Source organism: Carcharodon carcharias, chromosome 16, assembly GCF_017639515.1.
Source record: "Carcharodon carcharias isolate sCarCar2 chromosome 16, sCarCar2.pri, whole genome shotgun sequence".
NCBI classification, from domain to species: Eukaryota; Metazoa; Chordata; class Chondrichthyes; order Lamniformes; family Lamnidae; genus Carcharodon; species Carcharodon carcharias.
This window is the reverse complement of record NC_054482.1, coordinates 115,819,516-115,832,347: the sequence shown is the minus strand read 5'-3', so window position 1 is coordinate 115,832,347 and position 12,832 is coordinate 115,819,516. Positions and strand designations below refer to the sequence as shown.

Below are 12,832 nucleotides of genomic sequence, written 5' to 3'. Positions count from 1 at the left end.
CGTGTCTGGGAGCAGCCACGCATTCCCCATCCTGCATCTGCGAGCCCCCGGAACGAAGGTCCAGCATCCAGGGCGCTTTTTCCTGAGGCGTGGTGAGCCAGGAAATTTCCTGACTCCCACCACTTGACTTGGGAGCAAAAGCCCAGGCCATAGAATTTACAGCACAGAAACGGCCCAGCTTGCCCAACTGGTTTGTGCTGCCTCTCGCTCCTCTTCATCTCTCCCATTCAGCTTATCCTTCTATTCCTCTCCCCCCCTCCCCCACCCCCACCCCGTGCTTACCCAACTTCCCCTTCAATGTATCTATACTATTCACCCCAACCACTCCTTGTGGGGGCACGTTCCATATCCTCACCACTCTCTCGGTAAAGGAGCTCCTCCCGAATTCCCTCTTGGATTTATTAGTGACTTTGGATTTGTTTTCCCCTTTGATCCTTATTCCTCTTACAATTATTGGACGGATGTATAGATAGGAACATAGGAGCACAAGGAGGCCATTGCAGCCCATCGAACCTGCTCCTCCATTCAAACAGATCATGGCTGATCGATGATTGTTTCAATTTCAGGCAGTTGAGGTCAAGAACAGACAAGAATATTTATGACGCAGAGATTTGCATCCCAGCATTTTGTCGGCCATCATTATTTGATGATGTAGGGATTAATAAATTACCTTAAGATCACATAACTGACAAACACAGGGAATTCTGTGCACTGTTTCTCAATGAATAAGCCATTAAATCGATGCTCATTCTGCTTTCACCAGTGATTCCGATTGGTTTTAAAGATAACAGAGTACTGTGTACAGTCTGGACACTGCATCTTACAAAAGATCTATTAACCAGGAAAAAAATTCAGAACAGATTTACCAAAATATTACCAGGGCTCCAGGTGTTAAGTTACAAGGGGAGACTACAGACACTAGGTTTGTATTCTGGGATATAGAAGATTAAGGGGTGACTTGATTGAGGTTTTTAATGTTTTGGAAAGAAATTGATGGTGTAGTTAGAGAGAATCTTTTTCTACTGGTGGGAGGAGTCCAAGATAGGAAGACATAACCCTAACACCAGAACCAGGTCATTCAGGAGGGAAGTTAGGAATCAGTTAATCACACAAAGGGTGGTCGGAGTGTGGAGCTCTCTCCCACAAAGAGCAGTAAATGCTACTTGAATTAATAATTTAAATCTGCAATCAGTCCATTTTTGTGAGACGAGCTAATAGGGACATAGAGCCAAGGTGGAGTCAAGATTCGGATAAACCGTAATCTCATTTACCAGTGGAACAGGCTTAAGGGGCTGAATGGCCTCCTCCTGTCCCTATGTTCCTAATTGTAAGTAATTGTAGTGTGCACCAATCAGCAATTAAAGTATGAGACTGTGGATTTGCTTAGATTAAACATGGGGTGGAGGCAGGGAGGAGTATAGGGTATCATGTTGAACAATAGAATAACCTCAGCAAAGAAACCAACAAGACATCCACAGGTCCAGGTTGGGTGTGGCCCAGTGTAGTGGTCATTCTGACTTCCTGCAACTCTTTTGTGTAAATGTCCAAGCCCACAAGGCCCTGGAGAGGGAGCACGCGATGTCCACCTGTACATTGTCTCCCACAACTAGCGTGCACCAGTGGGACTGGAGCACATTTGTGGATCAGAGTCGGAACCTCAATGGCTGGATTTTGTGATAATTGTAACAATGAGGCTTGGAGCTTTCACTGTTAGAATAGACTAAATTGCATAGCAACTGCTGGAGTCTGCACATGAGCATTTAGAGCAGAAATCTGGAAGTTATTGAGTTACCCTGAGTTACCCCACAATATGTACTGCACCAGAACTTTGCTGATATTCTCAGCATTAAAACACATACAATGGCATGAAATGAGATACTTAACTCACTAGTTCCCCAGTGAAGACATCACAAAATGTTAGGGCTGATGCACTCAGGAAGATGTGAATTTCAAATGACAAGTGGAAACTATTGCTGACTCTGGCCCTGAAAATTTCATTTTAAAAATGTGGAGTCTCATTCCTTCAGAGGCTAGCTAGTACTGGAGACTTCTAAAAAAATATCTTTTTCCTGTTGGACTCTTTTACCTCTGACTATTAAACCCAGCAGTCACTCCTTCGCTGCTGATCCACAAAATCCGGTCCATTATTTCTGTGTTGTGATTTTGTGGTTAATTTCTTTATTAATTATTCCCTTCTGCAAAGGAGGAACTTCCCTTAAGTTGCTCTGTTTAATGACACTGGGGCAGCCGAACATCTCCGTTTGTTTAAACAGGAAAAGGCAACAACCAAGATGAAATACAAACTGTTTCACTCTTCCATTATGTTTGGATTATTGCAGTGTTGGGGGTGGGAAGGGAAAAACTCCATCCAACATATCCACGTTGTTTCAGGAAACGACCAGGAAATATTTCCTTTTCAGAAATGCACACTCCCTGTGTTTAACTCTGTTCTTTTGGGCAATCAGTGCTTCCCCAGTTCGAATGAATGTTTCATGAGTTGATATACTTACTGCAGGGTGATCTGGGAAATCCTGGATTAGTTGGACTGGCTGGTAATCCTGGACTACAGGGCGCTCCTGGAGAACCTGGTGTGGTGGGTGACAGAGGACAACAAGGACCAAAGGTAATTCAATCTCAAAAATGTTATCATTTTGGCACATTTAAGGAGCAACATCGTGCTATATCTTTCAACCTTTGATGTAAACCCCCCCGCCGAGATCTCCCGGGTTCCTCTAATCCTGACTTCTTGCATATCGCCAACGTTCACCCCCGGAATCATTCTGACGAAGGTCCTTGAGAGGATGCAGAGGTTCCATGGATGGAAGATATCAGTTATAAGGTTAGGTTGGAGAAGCTGGGGCTGTTCTCCTTGTAGCAAAGGAGATTGAGGGAAGATTTGATGGAGCTGTGCAAGATTATGACATTGCTGTAAAAAGAGACATATCAAAGCTTTTCACCTTGCACTCATCAGGACACATTGCAAGAATACCAATATAAGAGCAAAACAACAATTTATACTGCATGTGAAGAGAGTGCTGATTGGTTGACAAATGGACTGTAATTTGTAGAAGCATTGCCATGGAGAATGTACCAGTGTTATTGCACCTTTTTTATTCCTTATCTCTAGTCAGAGAGATTCTAGAACGTCCTTTCTCTCCAATACTGCAATGCCATCTTTAATCAGTATTGACACTACCCCCCCCGCCCCCACCCCGCACCCCCCACCGACCTTTTCTTCCTTTCCTGTCTCTCCTAAACACCTTGTACCCAGGGATGTTTAATACCCAGTTCTGCCCTCTTTGAGTCAGGTCTCTGTTTAAGCAATAATATCATAATTCCATTTGTTAACCTGTTTTTGTAGTTCACCAATCTTATTGACCACACTCCGTGCATTCGCATACATGAACATTAGCCCTGATTTAGGCTTTTTTTTTTACTTTTCTCCCTTAGCCTGACCCCACCTAATGACTTAATATTGCTTTGTCTGATTATCTAACAGTATCTTCTCTGCTATTCATATCTCGGCAGGGGGAGAAAGGTTTACCAGGTCAACCTGGATACCAAGGTAAACAAAGAGGTCGCACTGGAGTCCAAGGTGATCAAGGAGCCATTGGGGAACCTGGTTCTAAAGGACAAAGTGTGAGTGTTCCCCAAGAGTTTATGTTTAATCAGTGAAATTGTGGCCAGCACTGCCACACCCCCACCCCCAACCCCACCCCCACCTCCTCACCCCCTCCGCAAAGGCTGAATCATACAGAATAGCAGGTTCCATGTTGAATTTGTCACCTATGTTGTGTTAACTACTCCAGAAGAGATCCTATTGACTTCCACACCTCTGATCCATCCCGAACACTCAAAACAGAATTCCTGTTCCAGATCAGTAACAGGAAGAAAGACTTACGTTTATGTAGCGCCTTTCACAACCGTGGGATGTCCCAAAGAACGTTAGAGCCAATGAAGTAGCTGTGTACGTAAACAAAGCACCAATTTATATACAGTAAAATTGTGGATTTTTGGTGGCGCTAAGTGATGAAAGAATTTTTTTTCCCAAAAATATGCATTTATTCATAAAATTTGTAAAAGTACATTGCATAATGTTTGAAATTTGACAGAGCATAAACTGAAATACAGATCAGTTTCTTTCAATACAGCACGAGGTGCCTCACTACACTTGCCAATGACAGGTTGTGTTTCACATCAAACATTGTCTGTTGCGTCCAGCCCTGGTGGGGTGGCAGGCTTAACATGGGTTCTGGCCTTTGATGTACAATAGCCAGAGGTCCTTAGACAGTGGCCTTCCCTGTGACTACCCCAAGCTTTAGTGTGTCCCTCAGCATGTAGTCCCAGACCTTGGAATGCAGCAGTCTACAATACTCGGTCCTTAAGCAGCAGTTAATGCTTATCTCAGTGTGTATCCCTGGGGAGAGCCCATGGATGACAGAGTCTGAAAGAATGCCATCAAGCAATGTGCTTCCTCTGGGATAAGGATGTTTATCTGTGAACCTGGAGGACTCTAACCAGCCTTAGTGTCGCCCTAGATTACAGGAGAAGATCTAGAGTGGCACTTGAACCCAGAACCTTATAACTCAGAGGCAGTTGTACATGTAACTAGCACTAGCTCAATTCCACAATGTGACCTAGTGTTACCAGCTCAGGTTGGATTTGTCCCTGGAGGTTTTATCCTGCCCATCCCTCTCCACATTCTTGCTATTGGTGAATTGACACTCCACCCTCGCAGTGACCCACCTTCCCACAGCCAATCGGAAAGTGAATTGGCTCTCTGCTTTCTGATTGGATAATCATTGACTCTCAGCCAAACAGCCTTTTCTCCCTCATCCTCTGATATTTTTTATAATCAATATGCAAATGTGTTCGAACTAAATGAATAAAAGAAAATCAGTGTTTCTTTTTAATGCCCCAATGATTTTTCTCTCTGGTTTGCTGGTAACAGCATGCTGGAGGTTAGTCTCCAATTCCTGGAGACCACAGGGCAATCCTGGAGGATTGGCAACACTAATAGTGACCACACATAGAATCATGCAGAAGTACAGTACAGAGGAGGCCATTCAGCCCTTCACGTCCATGCCAACTCTTTCAAAGAGCAATCGAGTTGGTCCCAATGCCCCAATCTTCACGCCTATCCTTGCAATTTTATCTCCTTTAAATATTCATCCAATCCCCTTTTCAAGGCTATTGATTCTGTGTTTATCACTCGACCAGGCAGCACGTTCCGAGTCTTAACCACTCGTTACTCAAAGAAGTTTTACCTCAGGCCGCCTCTGCTTCTTTTGCCAAATCACCATTAAACCCGTGTCCTCTGGTTATCCACCCTTCAGCAGCATGTAAATGCTTCATTCAAAGCTTGCTTTGTCAAACTGTACGCCTTTGTGGAAATCGTCACTAAGGAAATCTAAAATTTCCGAACCGAATGAAAGACCGTGCTTGTTTTTTTCCAGGGGGAAGCTGGTGATCGAGGATTGATGGGTTTCCCAGGCTTTCAAGGCCCAAAGGTATGTAGATCAAAAAATGGGTGAATTTTCACGGAGAAAGCTTTCGAGATTATCATGTCACTGGTTCAGAAAGATTGTTGTAGCAAGTGTTAACATCAGCCGGAGAGAAACTGCAGCTGATCTGACGACCAGTGTTATTTCTGTGAGTGTATTTGGAAAGCAGCTTCTATTGTCCTAACCATTGCTTAAGATATGTACTGGAGGGGATTCTTAGCGAGTGGAGCTGACACCTCCTGTAAAGGCATATAATAGCGTGTTGGCTTTATTATTGAGCTAGAATCCAGAGGTCTGAATTAATGATTTGGCAGCATCAGTTCAATTTTTACCAAGGCAGCTAGGGAATTTCACTTCAGTTAATTCAGCACAATTCGATATGAGTGATGCTGACCATGTAGTTACTGGATTGCTTTGGAAACCCATCTGGGTCACTAATGCCCTGTAGGGAAGGAAATCTGCCATCCTTATCTGGTCTGGCCTACATGTGACTCCAGACCCACAGCCATGTGGTTGATTCTTGCTACCCTCTGGAATGGCCTAGCAAGAGACTTAGTTAGATTCAGGAAAGAGGCTCATGACCACAGTTTCAAGGGCAATTTTGGGATGGGCAGTAAATGCCGGTCTTGCCATTGATGCCAACATCCTGCAAATGAATAAAATAAAATTGTAAATCAAGGGTATTGCCGGTCGTGCTCACCCCTGATTGCAGTTTTCAGGTACAAGTCTGGTGCACCTCTTTTTGTACCAGGCAGCGAATGGACTACCGAGTGGTCCTTGAAGCCATGACCAGCTGATTCAGAGATGCCAATGCATGTAAATGAACCCAAACTCAACTCCACAATGCCACCTGGAGTTGCTAACTCTTGTTGGATGTATCCCTGGAGGTTTTGTCATGTAAAGTCCCACCGATGATCGCCCTGCTCCGCTCTCTTGCCATCGGCCGCTCGATAGGTCCATCCTCCAGCAGTTCTCACTCTAAAGATTTTTTTGAGAGATTTGTTGATGGACAAGGAGAAGCACTGACTCCCTGGGACTTCAAGTCACTCCAGAGTTCTTCTTGACCCCTCTCCCCGCTAACCGCCATTGGGATTTGCTTGCCAACTTCCCCCAGCCTCACCCCATCACCCAGCTCATTCCTCCTCCACCTCCCCCAGTCCAGCATGGCAGCCAGTCCAGTGTGGGAGATAAACATTTTCTTCCGCTCCTGCAACTGTCTATTTAATGCCTACTATTCACCGGCGATATTTAGATAAGCTCCATTCAGGGCCTCTCCCAACCCCTTGTTTTTGGATAGATGACTAAACTCCCCCATCCACCCACCCACCTCACCAGCTCCAGTTTGCGGCTACACTGTAGAGTCTTTAGCAGACTGGAATTGTCAGGCTGGTTTAACAGGGAGGCTGAATGTGAGATAGGATGATATTCTCAGGGTGGTGTTGACAGTAAAGATAGACTGACCTGTCCTGGGAGAGGCTGCCTGTGATTCTGGAGGAAGAGGGAGCCAAGCCCAGCCAACAACAGCTCTTCCCTTAATCAACACAAAGCAGGCTTGCCATGGTTAAGGGTGTGATATAGAAAATTGGGAAATAGTAAATCCTAGGGTGGGAATTCCCGGCCCAACTTGCCCCGGGGGATCATCCGGTCCCGCCAAAAGCTGGGCCGGCACACGTCCACCACGGTGGGACAGGAAAATCCCGGCCCTACAGCTCAAGATGGCACCAATGATTTCAGCAGTGGTTGGTTTCAGAACGACATGTCACAACACAGCAGCTGATGGTGTGTTCGGCACTGAAGAGAGAATAAAGGGCGCGTGCCATTAAAATCGATGCAAAGACAGAAAACGCTGGGAAAACTCAGCAGGGCTGGCAGCCTCTGTGGAGAGAGAGGCAGAGTTAATGTCTCTAGTCCGTATGACTCTTCTTCATATGGAACCGAAAATTTAACTTGGATTCTCTCTCTCCACAGAGGCTGCCAGACCTGCTGAGTTTTCCCAGCGTTTTCCGTTTTTGTTTCAGATTTCCAGCGTCCGCAGTATTTTGCTTTTATTTTAATGAAAGTCGATGTTTTGTTTTATTTTGGTAGGGTCCAATTGGAGATATTGGTAAAAAAGGAATTCAAGGTCCAAAAGGCCCTATTGGATCATTCGTAAGTAAACTCTTTTATTTGTTCAATTTTGGCGGAGCAGGTTCGAGGGGCCATAAGGTCTCCAGCTGCTCCTATTTTTTTACGTCTTCCATTTGCAGAGTGTCATCAGGCCCCTCCTCTTGACTAATCCCGAGCAGCAATTGGTCGTCTTCTTGGAACGCATCACTTGTCCAGTGTCAGTTTCAAACTGATGCTTTGCCGAGGGAAAACAACACAAGAGAAAGTAACTTTCTAACGGGGGGGGGATAGGGAGAGAGGAAACCAGGGTGATTGAACCATGGTGATATGTTGCTTCAAGTTGGACATCCATTATCCACTAACTCTCCCGTCGGGCTATAGCTTATCGGGGGAAAATAATTGCAAAGCAGCATGTAACCTTTAAACACCCAAAGGTGTTTTTCCTGCTCGGATATTCATTTCAATTTTCTTGGTTTTTTTTATGTAAAGGGGGACACTGGACCGTTTGGACCCACTGGAATTATTGGTCCTACTGGGAAACCTGTAAGTATCTGTCTCCTTCATCATAAACATCTTTAATAGGCCATGACATCTTTGTTTTTTATTCATTCATGGGCCTCGCTGGCAAGGCCAGCATTTGTTGCCCATCCCTAATTGCCCTTGAACTGAGTGGCCTGCTAGGTCATTTCAGAGGGCAGTTAAGAGTCAACCCCACTACTGTTGACCTGGAGTCACGTGTAGGCCAGATCAGGTAAGGATGGCAGATTTCCTTCCCAAAAGGATATTAGTGACCCGGATAGGTTCTTACTACAACCACCAATGATCTCATGGTCATCATTACTGAGCCTAGCTTTTCAATTGCAGATTTTTACTTGAATTCAAATTCCACCAGCTGCCATAGTAGGATTTCAACCCTTGTTTCCAAAGCATTAGCCCGGATCTCTGGATTACTCGTCCAGTGACATTACCATCACACCACCATCTCCCCTGATTATCTACCCATCATCCTTGCCATGCCAATCTAACCAGAACATCGGCAATATTGGCTGTAATCCAATTTGCCTGAGAGAGGCCATCCAGCTAACCTTAATTCATCCACTTTGAAAGATCCTAAAGCATCAAATTGTTTCTTAAATAATTCCATGTCTTTAACCTCCAAACCTCTGTCCTTCTGTTTCTTGATTGATCTTAATATTAAAAAACTCATCGATGTTAGTTTGAAAGTTTCCTTTCTTTACTTTTAAAGTGCATCCCTTCTCACTGCTTACTTCAACTGGCAAAAGAATAAGAGGCGTTCCACAGCAAGTTTTTATGGTCTGGATGTGTTGCTGGGATTGGCTTCCTTATAGCAGAGAAGGTTAGGAAAGAGATTTACTAGAGGTGTTCAAAATCATGAGGGGTTTTGACAGAGTAAGCAAAGAGAAACTTTTATATTCATTCATTCATGGGATGTGGGCGCCGCTGGCTGGGCCCAGCATTTATTGCCCATCCCTAATTGCTCTTTGAGAAGGTGGTGGTGAGCTGCCTTCTTGAGCCGCTGCAGTCCCATGTGGTGTAGCTACACCCACAGTGCTGTTAGGGAGGGAGTTCCAGGATTTTGACCCAGTGACAGTGAAGGGATGGCCGATATATTTCCAAGTCAGGATGGTTAATGACCTGGAGGGGAACTTCCAGGTGGTGGTGTTCCCATGTGTCTGTTGGGGACACGATTACTGGCGGGAGGGTCAGTAACCAGATAACACATTTAAAATAATTGGCAAAAAGAACTGGGGTGGGGGTGGTGGGTAGGCGATGAGTTGAATTTTTTTAACGCAGCGAGTTGTTGTGGTCTGGAATGCGCTGCCTGAAACTAATAACTTGAAGAGAAATATTTTGCAGGGCTATAGCAAAAGAACATGGGATTAATTGGATAGCTCTTTCAAAGAGCCAGTATAGACGTGATAGACCAAATGGCCTCCTTTTGTGTATCATTCTACAATATCTGAACCACCAAAGGTCAAGCATCTGAGGCCGCCAAGCCTCCGGACATAATTATTTCTCAGTTGATGTGTGTTATTTTTTTCTTTGCCTCCATAGGGTCCAAAAGGTGTGAAGGGCAGCAGAGGAGCAATGGTAAGGCCATTTAATAAACAGCTGATTGTTATACCACTAAACTCTCTTCAGCAACACATTGACGGGAATTTAGAAATCTTATTAAGAATGGAGTTGTCTGATTGTTGGCATGACAAATGTCACTGTGTAAATAAGTCTTCATGTTTGGTACAGTTTAAGAAGTTTGGTATGAAGATTGTGTGGAGTATAAACACCAGCATGGACCAGCTGAGGTGAATGGCCTCTTTTTGTGCTGTAAACTCTGTGTAATGCTACGTAATGTGCTGATCAGGTGAGATGAAATAAGACCATAAGACCATAAGACATAGGAGCAGAAGTTAGGCCATTCGGCCCATCGAGTCTGCTCCACCATTCAATCATGGCTGATAAGTTTCTCAACCCCATTCTCCCGCCTTCTCCCCGTAACCTTTGATCCCCTTATCAATCAAGAACCTATCTATCTCGATCTTAAATACACTCAATGACCTGGCCTCCACAGCCTTCTGTGGCAATGAATTCCATAGATCCACCACTCTCTGGCTAAAGAGGTTTCTCCTCATCTCTGTTCTAAAAGGTCTTCCCTTTACTCTGAGGCTGTGCCCTCGGGTCCTAGTCTCTCCTACTAATGGAAACATCTTCCCCACGTCTACTCTATCCAGGCCTTTCAGTATTCTGTAAGTTTCAATCAGATCCCCCTTCATCCTTCTAAACTCCATCGAGTATAGACCCAGAGTCCTCAAATAATGTGGGAGGAGGCTCATTTGGAGCAAAAGTGTCAGCATAAAACAGTTGGGCTGAAAGGCTTATTTCTGTGTTGTTGGCCTTAGGTAACCCTATGAGGTTTGTAGCCAAACAGGGCTATTAAATGTTGCACAGCAAAGTCCCTAAAACTATTCATTCGCAAGATGTGGGCATCACTGGCAAGACCAGAATTTATTGCCCATTCCATAATTGCCCTTGAGAAGGTGGTGGCGAGCTGCCTTAAATACAAATGAGTGTCTTACTAGGCCATTTCAGTGGGCAGTTAAGCGTCAACCAGATTGCTGTGGGTCTGGGGTCACATGTAGGCCAGACCAGGTAAGGACAGCAGATTTCCTTCCCTAAAGGGCATTAGCGAACCAGATGGGTTTTTACGACAATTCAGCTGTTTTGACATGAGTCTCCTGCCCTCTTCCTCTCACCCTATCAGCATACCCTTCTATTCCTTTGCCGACATGTGCTTATCTAGCTTCCTCTTAAATGTGTGCGCACTGTTCACTTCAATTACTCCCTGTGGTAGTGAGTTATATTTCAAGAATAAACAGAGAGGATTCTGCTGGTTTATGACCGTCTTGCAGCTCTACTTAACAATATTCATGCTGAGCATGTTATGGACTATAGCTGTGGAACATGACAAGAAGCAGATGGGTGGTTCAAACACTCTAAAGGAAACCTGATGCTTACAGGATGAAAAGTTTTTGACCTGCTCATAAAATATTGATGACCTCTGAATGAGAAAGCTGTGAATCACACAACCGTTAACAAACTTTTTTCTTGAAACAAAAAAGTTATACCAAACTTCTGCTTTGAGTTTTTTTTAACTTTAGCTGGGGCAGGTTTAACTAGACACATTTTAATGGTCTGGCAGCATCGGCGGAGAAGAAAAGAGTTGACGTTTCGAGTCCTCATGACCCTTCGACAGAACTAGTTCTGTCGAAGGGTCATGAGGACTCGAAACGTCAACTCTTTTCTTCTCCGCCGATGCTGCCAGACCTGCTGAGTTTTTCCAGGTAATTCTGTTTTTGTTTTGGATTTCCAGCATCCGCAGTTTTTTTGTTTTTACATTTTAATGGTAATTATCCTACAGGAGCCTGGAAAGGTCTGATAAGGGGAGAATATGGTTTCCATCCCATCCTGTGGGCTGTTGACTTCTACATCAAACTGAGCTGAAGGTGGAATTAAATGAGACACCACAGAGTGTTCATTGATTATTGTTGAAAAGAGAGACACGTTGCCAAAGGTTTTTGTCCTGTGTTTATCCTGATAAGTGCAAAATGAGAAGCTTCCACAACATGCCTCTCCTTCAGCAATATTCCAGAGTGTTAATTGTATAATTTATTAATTTGGGTGTTTAGTTGTGTTCAAATGATTAAGGATTCGCTTGCGCTCTGGATGAGCTCGTAGGAGCAGGTTGAAACTGTGGTTGTTGGGTTTGGAGTTGCATGCATGTAATATATATCTCAAAATAAAACCTTGAAAGTGTGGAAAGTCTAGAATCTGGTTCTATCCTTCACTGCCTGATTATCTAAAGTGTGGTGAGCAGGGTAAGATTTCTTTCTGCATTCTACTACAAATAGAACATTTGTGGTCAAATTAATATCTTCATTGCAACAGTACTTCTTTGAATACCAGATTTCTAGTTATTCTCTCACCAAAGATGTAAACAGAATCAAAACTTCACCCTTTGGAAAAATCTACATCAAGTTGTCCATGGCCTGAATCTTCTGGTCGGTGTGTGGGGGCAGGACCTCACTCACTAACATATAAAATGACGCGTGGTGATGTCAAGCGGGTGTCCACATGTCACTGCGCATCATTCTGATCTTCAGTTCGGCTGGAGCGCACAGGAGTTGGCTGCTCACCCACCGAACTGTCAAAGGCCTATTAAGGCCATTTAAATATCAATTAAAAGAATTAACAGAGCCCAGGCGGCCTTTGCATTTATCATGAAACCTCATCCACGGGCAGGATGAGGTTTCATGAAGGCTTTTAAACTTTAATAAAAAATTTTAATAAAATTCTTAGACATGCCCCAGCTCACGTGACACTGTCACACGAGGGGACATGTCCGAATAATTTTTAAGAATCTTTTATTGACTTTTTGAGAATGAAATTTAACTCCCTGAGGCAGCTCCGTGTCTAAGGGAGAGGTCTGTGCTCTTTCACATGCGTGCTGTGCATGCCCCCGCTCTCACTCCCGCTCTCGCTCTCGCTCCCACTCAGCCCCCCTGACAGGGAGAAAATTCTCCCCCATGTGTAAAAACAGGCCTAGGAATAGAAATGCAAATTCTCTCAAGAGCCTGGCCTTGTGACTTGTTTATATTCATAGAATATGTAAAATTAATTGGGAGCTGTTCTCCGCTGAGATGAAA

General features: G+C 44.2%; 1 protein-coding gene across 1 annotated transcript in view; it reads left to right on the top strand.

The window, feature by feature from the left end:
* The window catches only part of LOC121289422 (collagen alpha-1(XXIV) chain), a 615,168-nt gene that overhangs the window by 588,223 nt on the left and 14,113 nt on the right, over window positions 1-12,832 (top strand). Inside the window, exons 47-52 of the mRNA XM_041208885.1 lie at window positions 2,516-2,623; window positions 3,529-3,639; window positions 5,457-5,510; window positions 7,590-7,652; window positions 8,100-8,153; window positions 9,687-9,722. Of these exons, the coding sequence (XP_041064819.1) occupies window positions 2,516-2,623; window positions 3,529-3,639; window positions 5,457-5,510; window positions 7,590-7,652; window positions 8,100-8,153; window positions 9,687-9,722 (426 nt within the window). The remainder of the gene's footprint in view (window positions 1-2,515; window positions 2,624-3,528; window positions 3,640-5,456; window positions 5,511-7,589; window positions 7,653-8,099; window positions 8,154-9,686; window positions 9,723-12,832) is intronic.